This window comes from Xiphias gladius, chromosome 16 (assembly GCF_016859285.1).
Source record: "Xiphias gladius isolate SHS-SW01 ecotype Sanya breed wild chromosome 16, ASM1685928v1, whole genome shotgun sequence".
Classification (NCBI taxonomy): Eukaryota; Metazoa; Chordata; class Actinopteri; order Istiophoriformes; family Xiphiidae; genus Xiphias; species Xiphias gladius.
The window spans coordinates 9,375,154-9,403,020 of NC_053415.1; the positions used below are offsets into that span (position 1 = coordinate 9,375,154).

Consider the following 27,867-nt stretch of genomic DNA (forward strand, 5'->3'; position numbering starts at 1 on the left):
CTACTGGCAGCCATGTAGCTGCTCTATTTGAATACAATGAACCCACTGAGCTTTGCCAGGTTATTACATCTCTTTATGAAAAATCAAGCCTTTTTACCGCTAAAACTGTGATTACAAATACACTAAAGTCTCAATGATTATCTTATTGCCATTTCCTTTCAAGATAACTTCCACAGTTAATAGTCACTTCTCCCTCTAGTCATGTCTTCATTTTCTCTGCGTGCTGTAAGGATGTCTGTGTGAGCAGAATAACATCCTGATTTGGTCTGGGATGAGGTGCATCTGTTGGTGGGATTTTGGCATCACTATTATCCCCGCCACCCACCCCCTTCTCACAGGCAACAAACATCAAAGTACCTGGGTGGTCCGACTGTCTACTGCCCTGAGTTTTTGTTGGCTAACTTGTTTACACTGTTCCAATTTGTGTGTGTGTGTGTGTGTGTGTGTGTGTGTGTGTGTGTGTGTGTGTGTGTGTGTGTGTGTGTGTGTGTGTGTGTGTGTGTGTGTGTGTGTGTGTGTGTGTGTGTGTGTGTGTGTGTGTGTGTGTGTGTGTGTGTGTGTGTGTGTGTGAGCCAGACAGGGCGTTGGTACGGGTCCAAGACCTTACTCCTGAGAAAGCTGACCACCTGATCTGGTTGCGTGCCCGAGTCCACACCAGCAGAGCCAAAGGTGAGATCACCCTCCCCCCTCATCTTTGTTCACCATTTTTTGGCTTAGAGCAACTTTCTTTTGTGTGCAGAAAAAACTACAGCCAAAATTGGATGACCTCTGTGCTAACCCTTGTAATATACTGAAATGTCTTAAAACTTCTTTCTTTGAGCTAGTTGTCCACATCACCCCCTTCTCTTCCAGACCAAATGGCAATACTACTTGACTTTGACTCGTTTTTGTTAGATTTCCCATGACCTAAATGGTAGGCTTTTATTGCGAAAATACATACCAAAACATACTTCAATGTGAAATGAAATTGTTCTCTACAATGTATTCCTTTCTGGGATTGTGTATTTTTTTTTCCCCCTTCCTTCCATGTAAGGTAGAGTTTAACAACCTGAGGGTGTTTTTGGTATCATTGTCAGAGTAGCATGTCATTGCCAACTGGAAGATCAGATACCCTCTATTTGCTGGGTTCAAGCTACTGGCAGCCATGTAGCTGCTCTATTTGAATACAATGAACCCACTGAGCTTTGCCAGGTTATTACATCTCTTTATGAAAAATCAAGCCTTTTTACCGCTAAAACTGTGATTACAAATACACTAAAGTCTCAATGATTATCTTATTGCCATTTCCTTTCAAGATAACTTCCACAGTTAATAGTCACTTCTCCCTCTAGTCATGTCTTCATTTTCTCTGCGTGCTGTAAGGATGTCTGTGTGAGCAGAATAACATCCTGATTTGGTCTGGGATGAGGTGCATCTGTTGGTGGGATTTTGGCATCACTATTATCCCCGCCACCCACCCCCTTCTCACAGGCAACAAACATCAAAGTACCTGGGTGGTCCGACTGTCTACTGCCCTGAGTTTTTGTTGGCTAACTTGTTTACACTGTTCCAATTTGTGTGTGTGTGTGTGTGTGTGTGTGTGTGTGTGTGTGTGTGTGTGTGTGTGTGTGTGTGTGTGTGTGTGTGTGTGTGTGTGTGTGTGTGTGTGTGTGTGTGTGTGTGTGTGTGTGTGGAAGGTATTGATCACCCTTTCTCCACACAGTGCACTTCAAAGAGAAGACTCTGTTCACAAATGTTTGACACTTTATCTGTAAATGACAAGAAGGATCCTTACAGCTAGATACCCTCCTCATCCCGAGTAACACTTAGCCCTTTTGACTGCACAAACTTACATTGTCTCAGAATGATCACCCAAGCTTTTATCGTGAAAAGCCTGTTAAGCTTGTTTGAAAGAGGTCTTAATACTATCTGTTGTTGTTGTTTTGTTTTCAGGGAAGCAATGCTTCTTGGTCCTGCGTCAACAGCAGTTCAACGTGCAGGCACTAGTTGCAGTGGGAGATCGTGCCAGCAAGCAGATGGTCAAGTTTGCCGCAAAGTGAGTACTGAGACTGCTCTTCCTGTCAGAGAGGGCAAAAAACAATGGTGGGAAAATCCTGGGCCCTAATCGTCCATTGATCCATTTTCACACATTCTAAGTGAGGTGGATGGTGGGGAAGTCAATCATTTTTCACTTGACAACAAAAGCTGGCTGTTAACAGGGTGGGATACAGCAGTGTTTTAATGGAGCGGTTCCTGTCGAGATGGCAGATACAGCAGCTTGGATCAGAGGAGGAAGAAATACTTAAGAGCCAAGGACCATTAGTCATGTTAGCAGCTAAAATGTAGCCCATTACTGGTAGTATATGAATGAACAAACTATTGGCGGATATGCACTTTATTAAAATGACTAAAGGGGTTTAAGGCTGATAATAATGCTGCTTTAGGCTCACATTCACAAGGGGGGTCATCGGTGTAATAATTCCCTATTTGGACTCTAAATCCACATAAAAACATTCACAATGTAATTTAGGTAATTTACTTAAACATACAGTGTTTTAGTAAATTACTGTTTTCCAGTAAGCCCACTGTTGGATGAATTCAGTATATTTTTAAATGGGGAAGCTTATCATGAATTACTAAACTGGCACCTCCTCAGATATTGCTAAATTAGGCAAAGGGCAACACCCGCAACTGTAATCTGCCAGACCAAAATGGCAGTTATGACATGGATAGTAAAGAACTAAAGCAATGCAGACGTTAGTTTTACTTCATGCTTTTTAAAAGAAGCCCAGTATTAAGTAGCAGCTATTATAGACTTACAGCCTCACAAAAAGCTGCCATCAAGAGTGAAGTCAGAAAAAGTGACTAGTGTTTCAGCTTTCCAGAGAAACTTACAGATGTTGTACGAAATAATTTAAATCAAAACTATTTGCTAAAGAGCACATCACTGACAAAGAAAGCAGTTTCAAACATCAATAGGGATGTACAGTTAGGTTCATAAGTATTAGGAAAGTGACACAATTTTCATAATTTAGCCTCTGTACACCACCATGATGAATTTTAAACAAAGCCATCAAGATGTGATTGAATTGTAGATTTTCAGCTTTAGTTCAAGGGGTTTAACAAAAATACAGCATTTACCATTTAGGAATCACAGCCGGTTTTATACATAGTCCCTCACTTTGGTAGGCTAAGTAATCGACAATTAACTGACAATCATTTTCATGGCCAAGTGTGACCTGTTCACTCGTTATTTCATGATAAACTAAGCAGATAAAAGGTCTGGGGTTGGTTCTAAGTGTTGAGTTTGCATTTGGTAGCTGTTCATGGGAACTCTCAATATGCAGACCTAAGCGATGTCAGTGAATACAAAGGAGACCAACATTAGGCTGAAAAAACAAAACAAACCTATTAGACAGATGGCAGAAACTTTGAGTGGCCAAATCAATAATTTGGTACATTCACCAGTGCAAGAAATGCACTGGTGAGCTCAGCAACACCAAAAGGCCTGGAAGACCACAGAAGACAACATCTAGCCATGTCAAGAACACTCTCGAGGAGGTATGCGTATTATTATCAAAGTCTACAATCATGAGAGGCCTTCATGAATGTAGATACAGAGGGTTTACCACAAGGTGCAAACTACTGGTAACACTCAAGAACAGAAAGGCCAGATTAGACCTTTCCAGAAAACGTCTAAAAAAGCCTGCACAGTTCTGGAACAAGATTCTTTGGACAGATGAAACCAAGATTAACTTGTACGTGAATGATGGGAAGACTAGATGATGTGACTAGTGATACAAGTAGCAGGATGAACTCTGAAGTGTATAGGGCTAAACTATCTGCTCAGATTCTGCCAAATGCTGCAAAACAGCCAGGACAGTGCTTCACAGTAGAGATTGATAATGACCCAAAACATACTATGTAAACAACCCAAGAGGTTCTCAAGGCAAAGAAAATTGAATGTTCTTTAATCACCTGATCTCAATCCATTTGAGGATGCTTTTCACTTACTGAAGACAAAACTGAGGGAATAAAGACCCACAAACAAGCAGCAACTGAAGGTGGCTGCACTAAAGGCCTGAGAAAGCATCTCAAGGGAGGAAACTCAGCATTTGGTGATGTCCATGGGTTCCAGACTTCAGGCAGCCATTGACTGCAAAGGACTTTCAACATAGTATTAAAAATAACCCTTATATTTATTATTATATCGGTTTGTCCAGTTACGTTTGAGAATCTGAAAGGGACTGTGGGGGAAAAAAAAGGCTGTAATTCCTAAACGGTTAATGTGATATTTTTGCTAAACCCCTGGAATTAAAGCCGAAAGTCTACACTGTAATCACATCTTCATGGCTTCTTTTCAAATCCATTGTGGTGGTGTACACAGGCAAAATTAAGAAAATTGCGTCATGGTCCACACACTTATGGACCTAAATGTATCAGGCTCCATCATTGCTCCAGATAATGACCTTATACCCAGCGCTGAGACCTCTGTTGGTTGACCAGAGGACCAGTGTCTCTTACTGGTTTCTCACTCCCTCGGATCATTTAGAACTGCGCTGCAGAAAAGTCTGCTTTACAGAATTTAAAAACTATTATTATATTGGATAGAATCTGAAAAAAAGCTAAATAAATATTCCTTTAATTCATGTAATACTTTGAGTAAATATAGGCATCCATTCAGTACAGACAGTACAGACTTAATAAAGGACGTAAATAATGAATGATGGAGTCTGTGTACATACCTGCCTCAGTCACATGTAAACAATTCGTAGCTACTAAATGTTTGATGAACATCCAAATGTGCATAAATTACCATTTTACCTACATTCATTATACTCGTGTTTCATAAATGAGATAAGTAAATTAGGAGCCTATTGGCGGGTTGTTGCAGTATTTAGAGGTTTGCAGGAAACTTAGCTCAAACACAAGTACGTTTTTCTAATGAGGGCAGGGTCACTGCTGCTCAGACCCGAATCTTGACCTCTGCTGCCTGATCACACTGACCCCACTTTGTTAGTGTCAAAATCCCCTGACCATGCCATAGTTCCTCTCAGTCACTCAGCTGACCAGCTCCCAGTTGTCACGGAGATTAAGCTTCATTTGCTGTTCCTGCAGCGCTTTGTAGCTTCAGAAATGGCACTGATCACAGGCAAGAAAGGACCGGTGATTTCAAAATATATGCTGTTTAATATTGTAGAAAAGTCACACTTATTTTTCAATTTGTTTTTGTAACTGTCAGATGATTCCTTTTATGTGTAGTAGTTCCCCAATCTGGTTCTGCAATATAGTGGTTGGACAGTTAGATTGTTGTGCCATATGTTGTCACCTGACAACAGAGCAAGTGAGAGTGATGACATGGTTTCCACGACAACATGGTCTTGCATCAAAAGTCAAAAATAGCATAGTCACGCTGCCGCATAACGATTTACCAAGAGAGGTTCTGGAGGTTGCTGTTGGGATCAAAATGTTAGGTGTTTCCTACATTTAAATATTTAAGAGCAGGTGGCACTATTAGTTCCTGTGGCTTTCTGGCCCCAGTCTAGTCTCACACACTTTGGTGTGATGATTGACAAGCTGAGTAAAACACTGGATTACAAGTAAATCCTCTCATAAACATGTCAAAGGCAGTGAAGACATTGCTGGAGAAATTTCCTTTCACATATTGCCCGTATGTCCAAGAGATCCTCTTCTCATTCACACAATTTAATTAAGTGATCTTCAGACTCTGCAACCCTTACTCGACGCAAGTACCTTAGGCTTGCTGAGGGTAAAGCAGAAGAGAACTGTGGCTGATTTGGCCTCTGAAACTTGAATAAGTATAATCATGTGTGATTGTGGTGTACTGTGAAGTTTATAGATTCTATTTAATTTTGCCTTATTCAGTCAGGGCTTTTTTAAGAATTGCTGATTTGGATGAGACATGTTTGAAATCATCATAGTGTGTCCTGTGGTGTGTGTGAGACCCTCATTGAGAGCAACAGGCCTCCCACTGAATACAAAACTTGAAAATCTTGTCCAGTCATCTCTGCTTTCCTCTTATGTCACATTGTGATACATCAGCGGCCAAAAGGTTGAAAAGATATGACTATATGTGTTTTTGTTGACCAGAGTAATAATGTTATAATGTTGAAAATAGTTAGAAATTTGAGTCAGGTGTCTCTGTAACATATAAACATCATCACATATTTAATACATTTAAAGTAAGTGCAGGTTTATTATAATAATCCTAACCCAAACTATAGTAATTCTAACTAATGTATATTAACCAGAGTTACAGTAGTATCTCCAATAATCCTATCATTACTTTATTAACGTCTTTTTGCCTTTTTGTTCCAAATCCAGGCAGTATTGTACCCAAATTAAAAACACAGATTCATTGTGAAAGTGGTCTTTCTCTCTTTTTCTCGCTGAGTTGTATTTCTCATTTCCACGTGTTATTGTCAAATCTCAGTTCTGGGTTTATCAGTTTGTTTTCCTCAGTGTGTATTGAATGTGTTGCCACAAGCCTCTGGGCCCTGCAGGGGTTATTAATGTGGGGATTTATTTATCTAACTGATCTCTTACTAGAGGAGAAGGACTATGGGGACAGCTGTTGTGGGGCTGAAGGGACAGCAGTCCCCCAGTGTTCAGTCCCTCATTACCGCTTTTTAATGAGGAGGAATGAAGGATTTCAGGGGGTTTCCCCATCTGGCCTTGCACTGCTTGATGATCAGTGTTGTTCCTAGCATCTAATGTGATACTCTGAGTGTCACTGAGGAGCCTGTGTGGGAAGATGGTGCCTTGTTTTTCAAACCCATATTACCAAAATACAAAAAGGTATCCCTTTACATAAAGTAGTTTACTTTCACTTGATACGGGAATTTATACCCTTGCTCTCAAAACTGTTTGTAGTAGAGCTGGGTACTTCCCACGAGCCCACACTCTGACGTAAACTGCAACCCTTTTGCAACAGGCTGCTAATCAGGTGTCTGAAAACTCGACAACCCCTCCCTTACTCAAATGCTTCTATTTATTTACTACCTGTCCTCTGTGGCTTATAACCAGCTACTAAGGGAAATTTTGAAAGTTATTGAAAATTGTTTTTTTTTTTTTTAAAGAAAAAATACTGTGCTTGAACTGTGTCATTATGCATTTTACTATAATGTATCCTGTTATCTGCCTTGAAATGAACTGGTGCTGGTTTAAAAGTGCACATCCCATTTGACACTTGGGTCAAGTAGGTCCTTTATTCTCCTCAAAATCAGTGTGATACCACCAGGACAATCTCTGCACCAGATGCAGAGAAATGGGTTCCACTGAAAAATAATGTGGTCACAGGAATTTTTTTTATTTTGAAGTGAGTAAAATTGTGGTGAAATGGTGTACTTTTTTCCCCCGGCAAGATGAGCCATTCCATAACAGTCAAATTTGTCTACAGTATGATGTGTGAAAACAGAGAATTGTGTTGAGCAGGGAAAGGGGGGATAGTGGTTTTCTCATGAAAGCCATGAGCTCTTGTGGTATCTCAATTGGCCCTCTTTCCCTGAGTTTGCAAACGTCAGTGTAGCAGTTGTATTTTTAGGATGTGTGGTGATTTGAAACAAAAAAACACCCCTCAACTCATAATAAACTCATAATGTAGAGAAAAATGAGAATGGATGTTAATGGAGATACTGTTCTCACACTGTTAGCTTCCAACACAAATGAGTTTGTCTTCTAAGTGCTATATGTTGTTTACCTTCCACCCTCCCGACTTTCTCCACCAGCATCACCAAGGAAAGCATTGTAGATGTGGAGGCGTCGGTTAGGACAGTGGAGCAGAGGATCGAGAGCTGTTCCCAGCAGGATGTGGAGCTCCACATTGAGAGGGTGGGCATAGTTCCAATACAGTCATCAATGCATGTGAACACAGAGCAGATGATACAGTCTCTTTTTATGCACCGCAGTTCTCCTCTTCGTCAAAATAAAAACACACAAAATTCTACATTTTGCCTGCAAGCATACTTTATATCGTTCAAGCAGGTAAGTACACATCTGTTCGCACAGGAACTACACAGGTGTTATGTAAACACCAGCACACATAAATGCACCCAGCATTTAACTCTTCATTTCAATTCTTCACTCAGTGCAGTTTATGATCATTAGTTATGGAGTAACTAATGATCACTGCACTGAGTGTAACATTACATGTGTGTTTATTTTGTAATTAGTACGCTATGTTAGTTACTCTTACTGTAGTGAAAAACGGTCCCACAGTCTCCAAAAAAAGAAAAAATCTCAACAACATAACTGATACAAGACGTACATGATCCACCAGCACATGATTGTTAGCAGCACAGAAACCCGCTCGTTTTAACACATAGGCAGTTACTCACACACAGACGATGCGTTAAGGGGTGATGCAGTTACTATATTTCCCTTCGACATGTTTTCGTCTGTGTGTGGAGTCCCGGTACTTTCCATGATCAGAAACCTCTAATGGAAACATTGGTGGTTTGTCACCCTCTGAATTTTATCGGTCTTTGTTTGTTTCTTCCTCATAGATTTTTGTCATCAGCCAGGCAGAGCCTCGTCTCCCCCTGCTTTTGGAGGATGCTGTCAGGCCCGATGGAGAGGGGGAAGAGGTGAGGGTGAATGTAGGGGTGGATGAGGGGGCATGAAAAGCATACATCACCGAAGATCCTAACTGGTTTAGACATCCCAGTGCCATTTTTTTTTTTTCCCCTGTTGTGCTTACTAATGTGAAGGCATATTAGTAGGCAATTAGTATTTGCTGACTGGTTTATCTTATTTATTCTTTTCAATGAAGCTATGCACTGCCGTTCACAATAGGACAGTTTAGTGGAATTAGTCAGGTGATTAAGACCCTCTTTTCATGAAAAATATCGCCTCATGTTCTCTGTTTGTTTTGTGTTTTGGCAGAAAAAGAGAACATCCAAACACCAACAATTTAGGAGACTCGGAATCAAATTCTGTGAACCTCCATTTGTTGTACATTCTTAAGAGGAAACTTTTTAGTGTCAGGTGAAAGGAATCAGCCTGTAATGCCAATAAGACAGGTTGGTCTCAGTCAGGAGAAGGAACCGCTGTAGACTCTGCTCCAAACTCAGCCTTAATTAAAAAAATTCTGACATCAACTTCTCAGTGTGAGAGAGAGAGACTGACTGAGAGTTCACTGTCTCAGACTCATGAAGTGCATGGATATGTTTGGTCTGAATATACATTGACAACAGCATAATTAACCACTACGTCCCAACTTATCTAAATACTTTATATCAAAAGCAAAATTGTAGCATATGTATGCAGTGAATTAACTTTTTCGCTTTACAGAGTAAAGATGCTGTCAGTAGGGAGTATAGAGATCTGTCTTTTTGGCAGAGTCAAGGGTTGGGTAATTAAACCTGGTTAAATTAAACAAGATTAAGAGTGCGATGGCTCGCACTGATTAACATCACATTTAGTGAGTAAAATCACCTCGTTTGACTCACCCCACCTTATGCAAAATCTGATTTCATCACACAGTGTTTATATAAACTGGCAGCCAGGGCTTAAGGAGCCCTCTGAATTTTAATTAAGGAGATTTGTGCATCGATGCTGACTCATTTGAGAGAATCATGATGAATTTAAGAAGCCATTATTTTCCCACCTACAGTTTAGGAGGTTATTAGTGATTATTTACTTTGAGGCTGCTGTCTTGGGGTGTCAGTCACTAGCTTTAACAACAGGTCACTTGGATACAAAATTGATTGGTTACCAATTCAGTTAAAGAAAGATTGTTGCCTTTTTTTTTCAGTTCAGTTTTTTAAATTTCACTGCCATAGCTGTTTTGCATAAAAGATACAGAGTATATTTTCACCAAAACTGTATAACCATTAAATAATCAGCAAGCAACACAAATAGCCAGTGCAGTAGATTTTGTATCTTCTCAAATAGGTTAGCAACATTCACGCTTAACAGGCTAGCATAAGTAGCTGTAGCCTCTCGGGTTGCCACTTCAGCGCTGGTAGAAATGCTGTGTTACCTCTGCAGGGAGGTGGATAGTTTATTTACTTGGATAGTTTATTTAATTCTGTTCCTTCAACACTTACCTGCAAAAATACATAGTGTAGAAATTTCAGCAAGTTGTCCAAACTTTTATTTGGGAAGGGTTCTGAAATTTTGCCATACCTCTAAATCATGATCAGAAAGGCATTGAAAGTGTTGCTGCTGTTGTCTGTCATGTTCATTTGTGAAATGTATAGTAAACTCTGTTTTTCTTTTTGGTAAAAGAGCTCCAATGACCATTTATTCAATTCAGAAAAGTTTTGTAGTGATTACCAGCTTTCTTAAACCACAGCTATTTGATGCAAAATTTTGTAATGATAGACAAAACTCAGCATAGTTGAATCTGCATAATGTTAAAGGATGCAATAAATGCCACACACCAACAGACATTGTTTTTCTGTAGCTGTAGAATATCCAATGTTTCATTATCATGTCATTTTACATATAATATAATGAGCAAATCAATATATTGGTGACCATGGAAGAGACAGCTAAGAGCCCGTCTGTTTATCCAGTAAGTCGATCTCTTCAGCTGTATCAGCATCCCAGGTGTTTTCTGCAGGGATTCAACGTGTCAGTCACACACTTGTAGCAGCACCTGTCTTCCCGAGAGACACAGACCTTAACAGCCATGTCTTTCTGACTGTCTGCCCGTTTGTCACTCTGCGTGGGGCTGTTTAGAGCAGGATATGGCTACACAGGCTTTTAGCTCAAACCCCAGTGGGTCCTATGAGGAAGCATGACATCCATGACCCTGGAAACAGTGGTTCATCCTGTGACGAAATATTTACTTTTTCATTTGTTGTTTTTTTTTCTTTTCTCTATTATTGCCTTGTTGTCACACATTACAGAAGTCTTTTGTTGTAGTCGAGCCTGTAGTATTTGCTGCATGTAACAAAGTAACTGTTTTTTTTTTTTTTACTTGCAGGTGTTTGAGCTGTGTGAGCATGGTAGTTGTACAGCGCTCAGTGTTTTTAGTTTGATTAAGAAAAAATAACACGTGAACCAATAAGTGTTTGCAGGCTGATAGTTTTGTCTTTAGCTGATATTTGAACTAGGATTTTTATGCTAAAAATGACTAGTATTGCATGTTTACCTATATTTTCTTCATTGTGAGGTTCAAAAAGCCTCTTATCATTTACACATCACTGGCCACAATGCTTCTGTGAACAGCACTCAAAAGGTGCACTGCTGAATATTTCATAGTTGGAGGGTTTTTGGGGATGTGATAATGTTTTTGTTTGCCCTCAGGAAGGCAGAGCCACAGTCAACCAAGACACCAAGCTGGACAACAGGGTGATTGATCTCAGGGTAAGCTGCTACCAGAGCTGTGGAAAGAAAAGTGGAAAAAACCCTGAATACATGACAAAGCCTGCAGAGTATTTGTCTGGATATATCTAATCTCCCAAATTGACTGTACACATTAGAGGCTTGTGAAGTTGTCTGGTGAGATGCAAAGGGCCACACCTGTCTAAGTTAGCCTTTCCAGGGCAATATATTCACTATTTCTGTTAAAATACAAGTTAAAAATTAATTTTATTAATCTCTTTCATTTTAGAAATGCCATAGTAACAATAAAATTAATCTCGCACATTTTATCTAGTAATATAGGAAACGTATATTGCACCTTTTATGCAATGCAGTTAGAATTGATTTACAGTAAAAACAACAATTAGACGACTAATGTACGTGAAGAAAGGAAAGCAGACAACCATATAACCTACTGTATGTGTTTTGAATGCAAAGCAAACCACTGCACCTCTTAGGTGAAAAAAGGTAGTCTGTGATTTAATGGGCTGATGCTGTCAGTGTTGTGTGGTGTGGGAGACATGCTACACCTATGTTAGCAGCAGAAGACACTAAGCCGCAGTGTGTCATTGTTTTGATCTGTGATGTGAAAGGCAGGAAGACACTACAGTGCAGATCTGTGTAGTTCACAGGCCTCGAAACAACACCTGTTTCTCTAACACTTTGCACTTTGAGCTCATGGACTCGGGTCTGTCATCAGTTTTAAACTTTAGAACCCAGTGAAGCTATAAAGTGGTTCCCACACCGGCAAAGAGACACTCCTAAAGGGAATCATAAAACTAGACCAATAATAACTTAGTTCCTATGGAACTTCCCTTGTAACTTGACCATCCTTAAAGACACGGGGATTCACAATAAATCAGAGGAAAATTTTACTTATGTTCATTTTAATTTAGTTTGCATAAGTGTGCAGCTGGACTCGCAGTTAGACAGTCTTTGGACAGTGATCCTGCCTGGTTAGTTACCGTTGAATAGACTCCAAACAAACCCCCTAACCGTAATGCTGCCGTCACCTCAGACTTACAGACATGCAAGAAATACTGCAATTGTATATGAGAATCAGTCTACGCTTTAGTTTACCATATGCTCATTTTAGGGCTGCAAGTAACAATCAGTAACAATTTTAGATTGATTAATCTGCTGTTTATTTTTTTGATTAGTTACTTCATTTGGAATTTTGTCAAAGTGAGTAAGTAAGCACGACTTAAACAGCTCATTCATTATTAAAAATAGTTGCCACTTAATACTTAATTCATTAAATTGTTTCAGCTCTAGTTCAATTTGTTGTGCTTGACTTATTCTTGTCACAAGGAGAATTTGGACACTTATGTAAAGTTTCCCCATAACGCTGCTATTTTACCTGAATGTACCCATGTATTACTTGCTTATAGTAGATTAAACAAATGCAGAGAAGCAGAGGATCTGTCCTTGGCCAAGTGTACTGTTGGAATAACTAAAAAGAAAAATAAGGGTGAGCCCAGGATCAAACCCAAGCAAATATGAAAACTTTTCATCTTGTGCTTTGAAACCTGTCTATGGTAGATCGTCACTACAGTTTGGTTTCAAACCAGCAGTGTTTACCACTAAGACGTACCTGAGGTTCAGGTCGATATATTCAGTGTAAGGGCATCAGAAAAACTGTCAGTTTCAGGAGGTACTAACCGCTACCCACCCCCCACCCCATTTGTACCTACTCACTGCAGACTTGCTGTAAACAGGAAGTGCTTTCTAATTTTTGAATGTTTGAGGTCAGTTTTCCCAGGTTTACCACAGGGCACAGCCCAATTTAGCGTGACAGTATTTACACATTATTACCTTTCCATTCTGCGAACTGTTTGTCAGACAAGGCCTATTCAGGACTGGACAGGCATTTGAGATGGGGAAAGAGGGAGAAATAAAACCTTTTAATTAACACACACCTGAGTGTCCTGTATTGAAAGGACCAGGGTCTGTCTTCATGAAGATGTATAATAACTGGAGTTGAAAGTAGAACTCTTGTGATTATTTGAGATGAGTCCGTGGATTTTAGAGAGTGATCACTTATGTTTTCACATTATCTGTCATCTAACTGTTGAAGCTTTGGGGGATTTTTTAGAGTAATTCCCTGGTTTACTTAGAACAGTTCTACTCCCCGACTTGATTTCAGAATTTACATTTATATCTATATTTCTAACTTATATTTCTATAGGTTTAAAGTTCCTGGGGCTCTTGTTGTGTTTCAATTAATGATTTGCCCTTGCCAGCAAATAAATGTTTCACCCCTCAAGTTGAGAGGAGTTGCAGATATAGGCAGTCACAGTCTTGCAGTCTTATTGTGTGATAAATCAAATGAATCAATGCTAAGTGTGAAAATGCCTCTGTGTGTATGGCTGTGTGTTTATTTATCGATCCTCCTCTAGACGACCACCAGCCAGGCCATCTTTCGTCTGCAGTCAGGAGTGTGCCAGCTCTTCAGAGATACCCTCACCAAAAAAGGCTTTGTGGAGATCCAGACCCCTAAAATCATATCAGGTACAAACACAATCTCTGTCACATTGATCCTGCCTCATGGGAAAATTGAAATTAGCATTCACTGATTCATTTTAAATTAGTTGCGTCAGTAGAGGCACACTTGTTTTCATATCACCACCCACAGGTGTCCAGTGAGTCATCGTGTGACAGTTATAACTTCCTGTTAAAGTTGTCAATTGTTGTTCTAGACTGCAATTCAAATCAGTAACCAAACTTGAAGTTCAGTTGAAGCTCACAAAATGGTTCCAGTGACTAACAGAATTTCCCTAGAAAAATGACAGACAAGAAGGTATTAGACAGAGATTTATTGTTTCAGACCAGCCAGGATTGTAGTCCAGCTCACTGGGAATTTTGATACATCGACCAACTCTCACATTTCCACACAATGTCCTTCTAATTTGACAGGGGAGGTCTTCCTTGAGATTTCTCCCAAAAGGCCTCATCCCATGTCACTGAAGGAAGGGAAGACTCGGAAAACAAAAATCTTCTCCCCAACTTTCAGCAGATAGTTATTTGATCTTTTACCTGCATAGTGTCTTTCTTATCCTTGAATCTTTTTCTCAACATCAGGTGCAAGAGGAGACTTGGTATTCCACCTGCACCAGTTATCTATTCTGCAGCTGAAATGGATTTCTTGTTTGAAGTCAAGAGAGAAACCTTAAAGAGGTGTATATCATTGACATTGACAGCTGTACGTAATTAAATGACAACAGAATTTGATCTAAAACCATCAATTTAAATGTAATAATGATAATAATAGATTAATAAAAATTCTCTGTTCTTCTTGAAGCAAACTAAAACAGTCTTGTACACTAATACTCAGTCGTCAGCCTCCCACATGCCTCTCCTAGTTGAAATAAACTGTGGCGAAACCTTTGGAACTCTCACTTCCTCTTTTCTTAAAGAGCCAATCATATTAGTCAAGCCCGGCACGTTTAAATTCAAAACTGGCGCTATTTTATTTTGGCGGCACCTGTAAATCCAAGTCTGTGCACTTTCTGCAAAAACCACATCTTCCTGCCTACACCCAGTACACAGAGTGAACAGTTTGTACCATGTGAATCCCCACCCTATTTCTGAAGGCATGAGAATATCAGATAATGCCCTCCAATGTCTGTCAAAAAGGGAACCACAATATGTTATGCAATTTTTTATTGTGTTAGATTAGCGTTAAAAATTAATACTTTTTAATGACTTTTGTCATCATCAAAAGGTCTGCGTCATAGTTTCTGTTGGCCCAAAGCTGTCATTGAAATATCTTCATTCTCGAAAAAGACAGAAATTAGTGTAAAATGAAACTTTCAGTGAACAGCTGATATATATCACCATTTGTGGGGTGGTTTGAGTTTGTGGAGTGAGAAATCTCAGTTTCCTTCAGAGCAGTCACTGAGTCAGGTGTATTTGTCAAAAACTCTATCAGCTCCAGCAGTTAATGGTCATTTTATGCTGGGGGTAGTAAAAATCTCACTTCACATCTAAAAGTATCCTTTGTCCACCTCTAGCTGCCAGTGAAGGTGGAGCAAATGTCTTCACGGTGTCTTACTTCAAAACCAGCGCCTACCTGGCCCAGTCTCCCCAGCTCTACAAGCAGATGTGCATCTGTGCTGACTTCGACAAGGTCTTCTGTGTAGGACCAGGTAAGAAAGCCTCCCGTCTGTCCCCTTACATATTTTCATTCACTTATGGCAAACAGCAAAATGAGTAGCAAGAGGGACGTAAAAACTGGAGACCTTGTTAACTGAGATGTCAGTTTTAAAATGGCTCCAAATACGTTAAGATTATTAAACTTTAATAGACCTTCCTCTATTGCTTTCACTGTGGTCAGAGCTTCTTTGGAGCTTAGTGTGTAAGTGACAAAATGGGACTTGTAAAAGATTTTATGATGCTATACTGGATTTAAGAGTATCTCCAGCTCTTTCGGTAAGCATACACTGCCACCATTTTATTGAATAAACACAGTATGTGACAAAACAATATGCACAAATACACGAGTTTCCACCCATAGCCATCCTTTTTAGTTGGCAACTGATTTTTAATTTGATACACAAATCTCACTCAAAATAAAACATTTGTGAGAAGGATGCACATTTAGTATTCCATTGACTGGACCAAGGCCTTTGTTTCGCTGTAGCGACTGTACGCCAGAGAAATCAGAGGGCTTAAGGTTATCATTGCTTCTAAGGCAACAACATTCTAACTGCTGTTGCCTTAGTTACAGTCGCACCGATTCAGCAAATAAGGAGAATTGGATCAACTCTCATTGAAGACCCAGTGGCCAGACATACCTCTGTGTTTAAATGTGTGGCACCACTATCTAAAAACAGCTAAAGAGGTCCACTAGGGACGAGACAGACACAAACGCAAGGCTGGTCGTTTGTTGGGCACTGTTTTATTCTTTATTGGTTTTTTTAGTAAATTTATGCAGTATGAGTATGAGTATGAGTCAGATACATAAAACTGTGTGGGTTCTTTATTAAAACTGTGTGCAAATCAAAGCAGATATGCATATCCACATTTCTAAAGCCATATATATGCATGGCTCTGTCTATAAAACTCAATCATTGCTAAATCGTGTGCATATGCACATGCCTGATTTCCACTCTGTTCAGCAGTTAGGAGCATAGGTATTTGGACAGTGACACAGTTTTAGTAATTTTGCCTGTGTACATCACCAAACTGGATTTGAAATTAAGCCATGAAGATGTGATTAAAGTGTAGACTCTCAGCTTTAACTCAAGGGATTTAACAAAAATATCACATTAACCGTTAAGGAATTACAGCCATTTTTATACATATTCCCTCATTTTCAGGGGCTCAAAAGTAATTGGACAAACCAACATACTTGTAAATATAGGGATTATTTTGAATATTTGGATGAAAGTCCTTTGCAGTCAATGACTGCCTGAAGTCTGGAACCCATGGACATCACCAAATGCTGAGTTTCCTCCCTTGAGATGCTTTCTCAGGCCTTTACTGCAGCCACCTTCAGTTGCTGCTTGTTTGTGGGTCTTTATTCCCTCAGTTTTGTCTTCAGTAAGTGAAAAACATGTTCAGTTGGGTCGAGGTCAGGTGACTGACTTGGCAATTAAAGAATATTCAATTTTCTTTGCCTTGAGAACCTCTTGGGTTGTTTACATAGTATGTTTTGGGTCATTATCCATCTCTACTGTGAAGCACTGTCCTGGCTGTTCTGCAGCATTTGGCAGAATCTGAGCAGATACTTTAGCCCTATACACTTCAGAGTTCATCCTGCTACTTGTATCAGCAGTCACATCATCAATAAACACCAGTTCCATTGACAGCCATACATGTCCATGCCATAACACTGCCTCCCCCATGTTTGACAAATTATGTGGTGCTTTGGATCATAAGTTGTTCCTTTCCGTCTCCATACTCTTCTCTTCCTGTCATTCAGGTACAAGTTAATCTTGGTTTCATCTGTCCAAAGAATCTTGTTCCAGAACTGTGCAGGCTTTTTTAGATGTTTTCTGGTAAAGTCTAATCTGGCCTTTCTGTTCTTGAGTGTTACCAGTGGTTTACACCTTGTGTTAAACCCTCTGTATCTACATTCATGAAGGCCTCTCATGATTTTAGACTTTGACAATGATACACCTACTTCCTCGACAGTGTTCTTGACCTGGCTAGATGTTGTGAAGGGATTTTTTTCTTCACCAAGGAAAGAATTCTGCAATCAGCCACCTTAGTTGTCTTCTGTGGTCATCCAGGCCTTTTGGTGTTGCTGAGCTCACCAGGGCATTCCTTCTTTTGAAGAATGTACCAAATTGTCGATTTGGCCACTCTTAAAGTTTCTGCCAACTGTCTGATAGGTTTGTTTTGTTCTTTCAGCCTAATGATGGCCTCTTTCATTTGCATTGATACCTCTTTGGACTGCATATTTAGGATTCTTTGCTTGGCTTTGGAGCCTCTGAAAATGAGGGACTATATATAAAAACAGCTGTAATTCCTAAACGATTAATGCAATATTTTTGTTATAGCTTGAAGACTACATTTCAATCACATCTTGATCGCTTTATTTCATATTGTTCGTGGTGTACAGAAGCATAATTATGAAAATTTTGTCGCTGTCCAAATACTTACGTTCCTAATTGTATAAGTGGATGTAGACACACATTTAATCAACTGTTTGAATGTATGTGTACCCCTCCAACAGTCTGTAGACCTGTAAATGAAAAGAACAAAAAGTGAGAAGAAGCTCACTTTCATTTTGGTAAGGCCCTCCAACATCAGCAGGGCAGTCATCTTCATGCATGACCGTTATACTTGGTTCTCGCTAATTATATGTAGCGCTCATGATGACATTAATTCATCAGACAAGTACCTGCAAACCGTTATCTGTAGTGATATCTTAATCGCCATCAGAAAGGTTAATCAGTACTGATTAAGTTTATAAGAATCATATCACCAAGAATTTACAAAAAGCTTTACAATCAAGGATCCAGCTGAATAAAAGATAAAATGAAAGTGCCTAAAGGTTACTTACTCTTTGGAATAAGATTAGCATTATAACAGCATCACTAGTAAAGCATTTCTTGGTGAAAAAATACTTTTAAGTGAGCACAAATTTGCACGCACATGGACACATTGTCCTTGTTTCATGAAATATCTTGGGAAAGGACTTAATTTAGAGGCCGGATTTTGAACTCGATGACCCTTCATATGGACTCCTGCCTTGTGACCTGGCTGGGGGCTCATTTAAGGGCTCAGCGTCCCCAGCATACAATTAAAGGCCATTTCATTCAACAATGTGTTGAAATCTGCTACTTTTCCTCTACTTCCATTTCCTTTCTTTGGACATTGATATTCAATCTGCACAAATTTCAGTTTTCAGGGCAGAGGACTCCAACACCCACCGTCACTTGACTGAGTTTGTTGGTCTGGATATTGAACTGGCCTTCAACTACCATTACCACGAAGTGATTGACTCCATCACTGACACTATGGTTCAGATCTTCAAGGGCCTGAGAGACAAGTAAGATTAGGATTTATATAGTAAAGCACAAAACTAATAAAATGGCTTTTTTTTTTAACTTCACAAATTCTCAAAGTATTTGTTATGCTCAAACTTTTTGTCAGATCAGGTGACAATTGCACCCTAACTTCATGCAAATTACATGTTATAGAGGTTCATGTTTTGCTTCTCTACTCAACACAAGAAGTGAATGTTGACAGGATCAATTCCTGGTGGGGAAATGGATGGCAAAAAGCTTAAATTTGTTACGTCTTAGTATAACTATTTCAGCTATTTCAAGTGTTGTCACACACTGCTGTCTGCTCTGTTAAAAGTCAGCGACTTCCATTCACTGTCTAGTGAACTGCCAACAAGAAACTGTAATAATGTGGCTTTATTGCCTCCTAGTGGTGTGAATCAGTGCAGCACGGGTAATTAGCTGTTACAGCAGATGACTGGACAAAAAGAAAAACTTTTTTCATACATGGAACCGGTAGGATTTCTGGCTGTCCTTTAATGGCAATAGTTTTTAAACTTGGGTATTCCAGTAATTTTTTTCTTTTTATTCTCATAGTTATAGTAGCACGGCTAAAGAATAGCACAGATTTGACATAAATGACACACAGAAAGAATAGTACTCTCAAACCTCACACAGGCCTATTGTACATATTCACATAGCACCGAAACCAATTGAATAAAAAAGGAACAAGGTGACGTCAAAATGTTGCAGCATTTACGAAGAAAATCAGATTTTTTACAAAGGTAAGACAGATACACATCAGTTTCTTTACCACCTCAGAAAAACCCCTTTGAACGATGGAATGACGAAATGTCTCTGTGAATCACTGCCCCAAGTCACTGTTGGTTAGTTTCATCTTATGACCGTTGTTCTGCTTTCTCAGGGCAATTTAAATGTTTGACTTTTTTTCTCATGACTTTTATCTTCTGCATTTCACGGATGTTCCAGCCACAGATGACGTGTTGTTCAAGTTTCATTAGTTGTCTCATGTTGTTTTCAAAACTTGTTTGCACTGTCTCTTTTCCATTTCAATATTTTTACCACCTCCAATAGCTCTGCTTTGTTCCCTTTCTGGTCAGAGAGCATGTATATTGGCCAGCAGGGACAAAGTCTGAGATGTAAACACTGTAGAAAACTGTAAGGCCCTAAATTACTAAAATGTTATATTACAAAGTGACTGACAAGTGTGGGCTTTGACCCTTGTTGGGCTAATAGCCAGAGGCACATTTGCCTCTGTGTCGGTACGGTAGGAGTTCTGAATCTTGGTTAGTAGTTTTTAATGTGCATGTGTGTGTTTGTGCCTGCCTGTCTGCATTAGCTTCCAGACTGAGATCCAGATGGTGAACAAGCAGTTCCCCAGTGAGCCTTTCAAATTCCTGGAGCCCACTCTGAGGCTGGAGTACACCGAGGCCGTGGCCATGCTGCACGAGGCTGGGGTGGAGATGGGTGACGAGGATGACCTCAGGTTAGGATACATCTCCCACCCTGTGCCCCAGTTCCACCTCATCTTCTTAGATGATTCCATTTGATAAAAGCAGAAATAAATTTTAGCATTTAGCATTTAAACAAAGGAAGTGAAACATTGGACCAAGGACAATAACTAATTCTTATGATCAAAGCTTTTCTATTTAACTAATCATAGTACAGTTGGAATACACATAGAAACAGTTTGTTATGCTGTTGGTATAAATACACTAGTAGAGAATTGAATTTTTTTTAATATTCAGTGGCAGGCAAGTTACAGGTGAACACTGACACAATACACAATACGATACAGTTCTCAACATAAAAATTAATGCCTCATTCTGTTGCTCTGTAGTACGCCCAATGAAAAGCTACTTGGCCGTCTTGTCAAGGAAAAGGTATGTTCCGATGTGTTTAATTAATTTGATGTCAGAGTGTAAAGATTTCAGTACTGCTTGGTTGGATACGGACTGTAGAAGGTTGTTGCAACAGGTTAGAAAAAACCCACACACGGGTTTAGTAGAAAAAAGTCATTATTCGATGGGTTACACATTAAAATCAGCACTTATGCATATCAGCTTTCTGACTTTGTCAGAGTGCTCCAAAAAACCGACGTGAACTAATTATCAGTTCATTACACATGAACCAGAGTGAATTGTCCGCTTGATGGAGTTAGAAGTGATATTTATGATGTATTATTTACATCTAGCCTTCGTCGGCACTGCACATGGCAAAAACAAACAGTACTGAGCAGTGGTGGCTAAAGCTGACAGATTTTTACAGAACTTTCATAAGTGACTGCATAATAATCAATTAACGTATCCTGCAGTATAGTGGAAGTTGCAGTTACAGGGCAGAACATGACAGCAACCGGCAACCATAAGGGATCAATTTATTAAGTACTTTATTACACAGGCTGTTTGCTACATTTCATTAAGAAAAGGGGAAAAAACAGTGTCTTTCCTCAGTCTAGCAACTATTGACTGTTTGTATCTACACCCTTTTTTTCTCAGTATGATACTGACTTCTATGTCCTGGATAAGTACCCACTGGCTGTTAGACCCTTCTACACGATGCCCGATCCAAACAACCCTGTAAGTCTGTCATTCATACATACACAGCAATTGGCTACATAGTAAGAAATGTGCAGCGAAGATGTACATTTTTGCAAATTAGTTTTGTGGTTGACCTGTTCTTAAATTTGCAATATGGCCAGAGAGCCCATTCAGACTTGCCAAAGACTCTTCACCCTTCTGTCCTTGGTGGATACACTGATATGTTGATATACCACAGTAGGCTTTGCTGCACAATGTGGCCATAAAAAGCATAGCATAATGAGAAACCTGACACAAAGGTGCCACTGCAATGTTTTGTTTTGATTTTTTTTTTAGTTGTGTGGTGTTTTATTGTAGTGTTTGTTTGAACTTAGATTCAGCTTAACTGTTGCCATTTTTCTTGAATTTTTACCAGTGTCGTCTACTCTCGATCCAGACTGAAGCCTTGTCAACTTGCAATCTTTCTTTTAACTGTCCAAGTCTTTATGTTTATGTCTTCAAGTTTTGTGTTTCAGGGTGTTTTTCCCCTCCTTTCATTAACAGATGTGTGAATAGCTTGATTCTAGATATCACAGGTGATGTCTCTTCTTGTTTTCAATCAGAAATACTCCAACTCATATGACATGTTCATGAGGGGTGAGGAGATCCTGTCTGGAGCTCAGAGAATCCATGACGCTCAGCTGCTGACTGAAAGGGCCATCCATCACCAAATTGGTAGGAGCAAGTGTAGAGACAGCTCTGTTAAGGGACATAAAGTGATTTACGTATGATTTCTGTCTCCCTCTATTGGTGTCCAGTGGGAATTACAACACCAGGATATTTGTTAGTTTGATGGCTCGAAGTCATTTCAAGGTTTTTTTTGATTTTGTTTTCTTTTTTTAACAATTGAACAACTTTTTTTATGGTACTACAGATCTTGAGAAGATCAAGGCATACATTGACTCCTTCCGGTATGGAGCCCCCCCACATGGTGGCGGAGGCATTGGTATGTAATATGTTTTTTTTGGAACCCATTAGAGACAGACCTTTTTCTGTTTTACTGAACACAGATGACCTGATTTAAAAGAGTATTATTACAATACACTGCATGTGAAGGTATTGTGGAGGTTTTTAATGGCAAAAATAAAGATTTGTTGAGTGACTGAACTGTCATCCTACCCAGGCCTGGAGAGAGTCTGCATGCTGTACCTTGGTCTCCACAACGTACGTCAGACCTCCATGTTCCCACGTGACCCTAAGCGCCTGACACCTTGAACCTTCCACCATGTGGACAAACCCAATCATCACTGGACCACCATACAGATGCTGGTGATGGGAAAGGAGAGGGTATAGGAGCTAGTGCCATCCTATGACTCTAACGTGCCCATATGATTAACTATTAGGATGAAAGAATAAAGCAGTTGCAACAGTAGGGTGTACTTTATTGATTGGTGAGCATACTTCTCTAACAACAACAGATTAAAGAGAAGGAGGATTTAGCCAGTGGTTTAAGGAAGTTGCTTGTAATCTGCACACACTTTATCCATCTTCTAATCAACAAGTCAGTGTTTGTCCAAGTTCTTTTCTATGGAGCTGTTAAAAAACTACTTTAATACAGATCTGAGTCCTTCCTACTACCAGCATAGACTTAGGACTAATGATTGTGGTGTCCAGCAGTATGCCTATAACTACAAGTATTTTGTAAGTAATTAATAGAACGAAGCTCAAATGAGTAAAAAAAAAACTTCTCAAACCATCAAGTGTTTTGTCTTCATTGTTGATTTTGTTGTTGTTGTTCTTCTTGCTAAGGATCACACTGTTTATAACTTATTAGTTCAGTAATGATTAGGTTTGATATAATAGTTTAGACTATTACACTGTTTAAACATGCATATTTTGCATAGATGACTGACTAAAATACCACTTGCTAAAACAAAAAATGCAACGTTTTAAATTACAACTATACAGACTGCAAAGCTTTAATATCTCTCCTCATTCACACTTGGGTAAATGAAATCCACATCCACTTTCCAGCTTGATACAATGCAAGAATAAACCAAACTGCTCAAATGTTAAAAAATATATACATTATATTCAAATTGATATTTAAGAAGTTAAACATTGATAGTCGGTAATTATTCATCCTCATTTACACTCATGTACATTTAGCATTATGTTTAAGTACAAACATGACAAGATGTGCTCTAACCATGGGCTTATTCAGTCACAGCTCCACTGACTTGAAGGATGAAGAGAAAGATGTGAACAATATCAACGTAGAGTGAGAGTGCTCCGTAGATGTACTCCTCTGGACTGATGGCCAACTCCCGGTTTCCGATAAGAAGCTGGGTGTTGTATACTAAAAACTAACAATGAGAGAAACAAAAGAAAATGAAATGATCATGAGTTTGTCTGCTTAAGATGTCTTTGTTGAGGGCCGTGGTTAGCTACAAAACATCCAATATTTTAACTAGAATGGAACTCGGTAGCACACAGACCTCCGCCAAGGCCAAAGTCAAACAACATACACCAAACTTCAGAGAAAAAAAAATTCAAATTCATAGCAAATGATCTGGATCTGCCCCAAAATTTCATGGGTTCTTCCCTTGCCTTGGATGAAAACAGAAACTCCTAGGTGGAAGTAATAACAGTTAGCAAAACTAATGTGTACTTTTTATCTTTTTAACTCCAATTAAATACAGAAGCATGAAGCCTTAATCAAAGATGAAGAAAGTGTTGACACTGTAGCCGTTTTAGCACTGGTAGTCAGTGTGTCTGTCCAACACTTGATTCTAAACAAGATAGCTCAACAACTGGCTAGATTGCCACAACATATATAGTGTTTTTCATGTTCCCCATCTGAGGGAATCCTAATCTTCTTGTAAACACTGGTGTTTCCTTGAGTTGCACTATCAGGCCAAAGACGAAAAGATCACCCTCGTCCTGAGGGGAACATGCCAAAAAATTGGCAACAAAATTGGGTATGTACCCAATTTTATGGCAATCCATTCAAGAATTACCCAGACATTTCACTTAAAACCAAAAATCTGAAATCTCACTATATATACCTATAGCACTATAGGTAAAATCAACAGACCACTAAAGTCACTAGAATACATCATGTGGACCATGAATGTCTAAACAAAATTTTATTGCAATCCATCCAACAGCTGTTGAGATACTTCAGACCAAAGTGGTGGACCAACTGACAGACCAACACTTGCTTTCCATGACCTAGCATGACTAAAAATTTAAAAATCTAAAGGAGAAATTTCCATGAAGTACACAGATCCTGTTGAATATCCCCAGAAAATGAACTCCGTCCATTGGTCCATCTCCAGGTCTTTTGCTCCACTCTCAGACCAAGACATTGATTTACCACCAATTACATCACAATATTTGATAGGCAGATTGCTGTGTCATTTTTGAGCAAATTTATGCTCCCAGAGGGACCATAAATTTTACACCCTGTGTATTTCAGGGTGCAAGGTCTTTTATGCCTCTTGTTATTCACTAATAACCTTGCAATACCAAGCTAATGAAAGTGTAGACTCACCAGAGTGTAAACAATGGCTCCAATTGCAGCATAGAGCATATGCAGCCAAGGGACCTGTTGAGTGACATAAGAAAGGCCTCTGAATATGAAATCAGTCACACAGATACACCCTAATACGCTGCTGCGCCTCACACCAAGAAACACGAGTAGAGAGAATAAATTAAAGGATGTGACCAAAGAATCCTCACATATTGGAAGGAGAGGACGATGGCTGTAACAATCCCAATGATCATGAGCAAAACAGCAGCAATACAGAGAAGTCCCCCACAGGAGGTGAAGTCCACCTGTGATGAGAAACAAGTCATTAAGAGGATGAAAGTGAAGTTAGCAGGCTTCAAGCCACATGAAAGAGCAGTCACGGAAATTTGAAAAGAGGATCAGAATAAGGTAAAAAAAAAAAAAACAATAAAAAAACAGGGGAGGATGTGTCATGCACCAGCTAAAAATGTAACCTATTCATGTTGAGATGCATCAGACAAGAAGTTGGATTCACGTCTTATCCCAAAATGTTATAAATATTTAAAGGAACTCAGTGCCCCATTGTAATGCGAGACAAAGGCGTTCTTTTACACTGACAACAAAGACATCCTCTGACAAGCCACGGGTTACTAAGCTACAGAGAGACACAGTGTACAACTCCATCTACCTTGGTTTGGAAGCAGAAGATTGTGACAGCTATACAAACTAATGCTGTTATTCCCATGGCGAGAAACACTGCTTTTGTTTCATAATAGCTGTAACAGAGATATCATGGTTAAAACAAAAATATGTAATAATAATAAATCATAATAAAAATGTACTCTCTTTGTGTCTTGTAGTGTATTGCCTGAGTTGGAGCCAAAACCAAACCTGGAAATTGTTCCAGACATGTAAGACAAGGCGAGAGTCTGCAAGATAAAACATGAAAACAATGTGTCATGAAGGATGGAGTGGGTTCTAGCCTTTTTCAGGGCTCTTTCCTTTTTTTTATTGGCTGCCTTTGTTTCGTTTTATTTTTTCCAGTCTTCAACTCAAATACTATCTAACTCCTCCCAATTTGTTCTTAGTTTTGCCATATTGATCTGCTAGAAAATAACCAATGTTGGCTTCTGACTCATAATCTAACAAACAATACTTACAAATATTCCCAGCAGCACAAGATTCCATGGGAAACGTCTCCTAAACAAAAAAGGTGATGAATATTTTCAAAAGTTTACAAATGGAAATATTAATAGTTATGAATACTTGAATAAGACATATCATTACTAGTAGTAAAACTATTTTCTAACTTATACAGACAGGCCAGGGCCGCGCTCACCTCGGCTCTTTGCAGCAGATGAGAATGCAGTAAACCAAAAAATAAACCACACTATGGAGAGAGAAATGACTCTGATTGTTACTGTATGTAACATCATGTCTTGAAAATAATGGCACCGAGAATAGTGTTGATTCTGGGGAGTTGCTCGTTTGATTGCATTTAAAGTATTTTCTTGTTTCGTTCCTAGAGTGTGACTCACAAAGATGCCCAGTAGATGCCAGGGTATTTGATGACAAACAGCCTCACTGGGTCACTATAAAAGCACAGATGTAAAGGATCACTCAGGAGAAGACTGTTCCTCATGCTCCAACAGAAACATTAAGCAGTGAGATGGAATATTGTACCGGGATGAGAAGGGGGCACTTACACAAATGTAAAGACGGCAACGACTGAAAAGGTGACGGCAAGCTGTGCTGCTAAAATTAAGTAAACCTGTCCACAAACACAAAAGCAAGATGTTCTGTTGAGCACAAAAGAAAACATATCAGTAGATGTAGATGAGCTTAGGGGGATTGTCATCGGCACTCTCAACAACAAAGTAAAACACACAGTTTAAGTCTATGTGTGTGGCATGACGAATGGTGGAAATCCTTACCTTTCTGATGAAGGCATGCCGAATAGATGTGCTTTCCCACTGGCTGCTCAAAAGATCCTCCATGTCACCTGCAGAGGTGGGAATAGCGAAGTGGGAATTTATACTTATTACCCTTGGGAGCTAATCTAAATATGATGCAGGATGTGATTAACTGAAGTCCTCTATCATTTCCTCAGAACCTGAGTTGGATGCAGGCACTCCAGCCGACAGAGTCGGTATTGATGTAGGCATCCCAGATGGAGAGAAGCCAGGGGCTGCCCACATGCCAGTCTGCGGGTAGACGCCCTCCTGGCCCCAGTAGCCGGGCGGGCACATACCAGGACTGGGGCTGTAAGATGGAGGTGGTGGAAGAGGGGAGCCATGTTGTGGCTGGCGGGGGTAGTTTCCATACTTAGGATGGTGTACTGCGTCCTCATAAGGTGGAGGACTGTCCGTTTTAGACGTCATGATTTTTGCCAGATCACCTAGAAGAGAAGGTAAGTGCTGATCAGCTACATCAGATTCATGCTGTACATGTAATGTGCTGGTGGCATGACACATATTGACAAGAGAATATGATACATGTAAAAAGGAAACATACACATAACCTCAAGCTACTCATGACTGCTCGGTATGTTATAAGCGGTTATCCAATTCATTATTATTTACTTTTCACTGTCACAATTACTAAATAAAATCTGGTTATTATATTATTGTGGAAAAAGTACAACACACTTAAAACCACATTGTAACAATCCAAAGTTGTGTATTATTGTCTGCTGGGGGAAAAAAAAGCTATGTCTGTGTAGTTGTAACAAATAAATACACCATATAAAACAATCTAGTCATACTACAAAAGTCTAGGCTGTGTGACACAAATGAGACTCTGAATGCTCATTGTGGTCGAATCTGAATTATTAGTTTCAACATAAACAAAACAAACATAAAGAAAGAAAAAGAAATTTGACCTGCCTGGTGGCTTTAGCCTGAGATGGGAGCGCTGTGCCATTCAGTCCTTTCCCTCCTTGGAGGTTTGCAGACTTGCAGCACAGCGGGATGTCATCTTTGTAACGGGATATGCTCACTGAAACTCACACTGCTACTGGTGTGTCCCAGAAAGCGGAGACTCT

General features: G+C 39.5%; 2 protein-coding genes across 3 annotated transcripts in view; one reads left to right on the top strand and one right to left on the bottom strand.

The window, feature by feature from the left end:
• dars1 (aspartyl-tRNA synthetase 1) overlaps window positions 1–23,063 on the top strand; it is a 31,956-nt gene extending 8,893 nt beyond the window's left edge. Inside the window, exons 1-14 of one of the 2 annotated variants that reach the window (XM_040148808.1) lie at window positions 582–669; window positions 1,933–2,035; window positions 7,728–7,830; window positions 8,505–8,585; window positions 11,257–11,316; window positions 13,713–13,824; window positions 15,327–15,461; window positions 18,667–18,814; window positions 20,131–20,277; window positions 20,632–20,674; window positions 21,290–21,370; window positions 21,934–22,045; window positions 22,245–22,316; window positions 22,494–23,063. In XM_040148808.1, the coding sequence (XP_040004742.1) occupies window positions 2,016–2,035; window positions 7,728–7,830; window positions 8,505–8,585; window positions 11,257–11,316; window positions 13,713–13,824; window positions 15,327–15,461; window positions 18,667–18,814; window positions 20,131–20,277; window positions 20,632–20,674; window positions 21,290–21,370; window positions 21,934–22,045; window positions 22,245–22,316; window positions 22,494–22,585 (1,206 nt within the window). In that variant the 5' untranslated portion in view covers window positions 582–669; window positions 1,933–2,015 and the 3' untranslated portion in view covers window positions 22,586–23,063. Of the gene's footprint in view, window positions 1–581; window positions 670–1,932; window positions 2,036–7,727; window positions 7,831–8,504; window positions 8,586–11,256; window positions 11,317–13,712; window positions 13,825–15,326; window positions 15,462–18,666; window positions 18,815–20,130; window positions 20,278–20,631; window positions 20,675–21,289; window positions 21,371–21,933; window positions 22,046–22,244; window positions 22,317–22,493 lie in introns of those variants that run through there. The other variant, XM_040148809.1, reaches the window with a different exon arrangement.
• Window positions 23,064–23,175: 112 nt separating this feature from the next.
• LOC120801833 (protein lifeguard 3-like) lies at window positions 23,176–27,733 on the bottom strand. The gene is made up of 12 exons (XM_040149105.1): window positions 27,706–27,733; window positions 26,938–27,222; window positions 26,759–26,826; window positions 26,531–26,595; window positions 26,363–26,416; window positions 26,164–26,214; window positions 25,985–26,024; window positions 25,716–25,753; window positions 25,513–25,600; window positions 25,055–25,150; window positions 24,867–24,920; window positions 23,176–23,676 (listed from the first exon to the last, which is right to left on the bottom strand). The coding sequence occupies exons 2-12, from the start codon at window positions 27,203–27,205 to the stop codon at window positions 23,527–23,529; spliced, it is 972 nt and encodes a 323-aa protein (XP_040005039.1). The 5' UTR covers window positions 27,206–27,222; window positions 27,706–27,733; the 3' UTR covers window positions 23,176–23,526.
• Window positions 27,734–27,867: the final 134 nt, after the last annotated feature.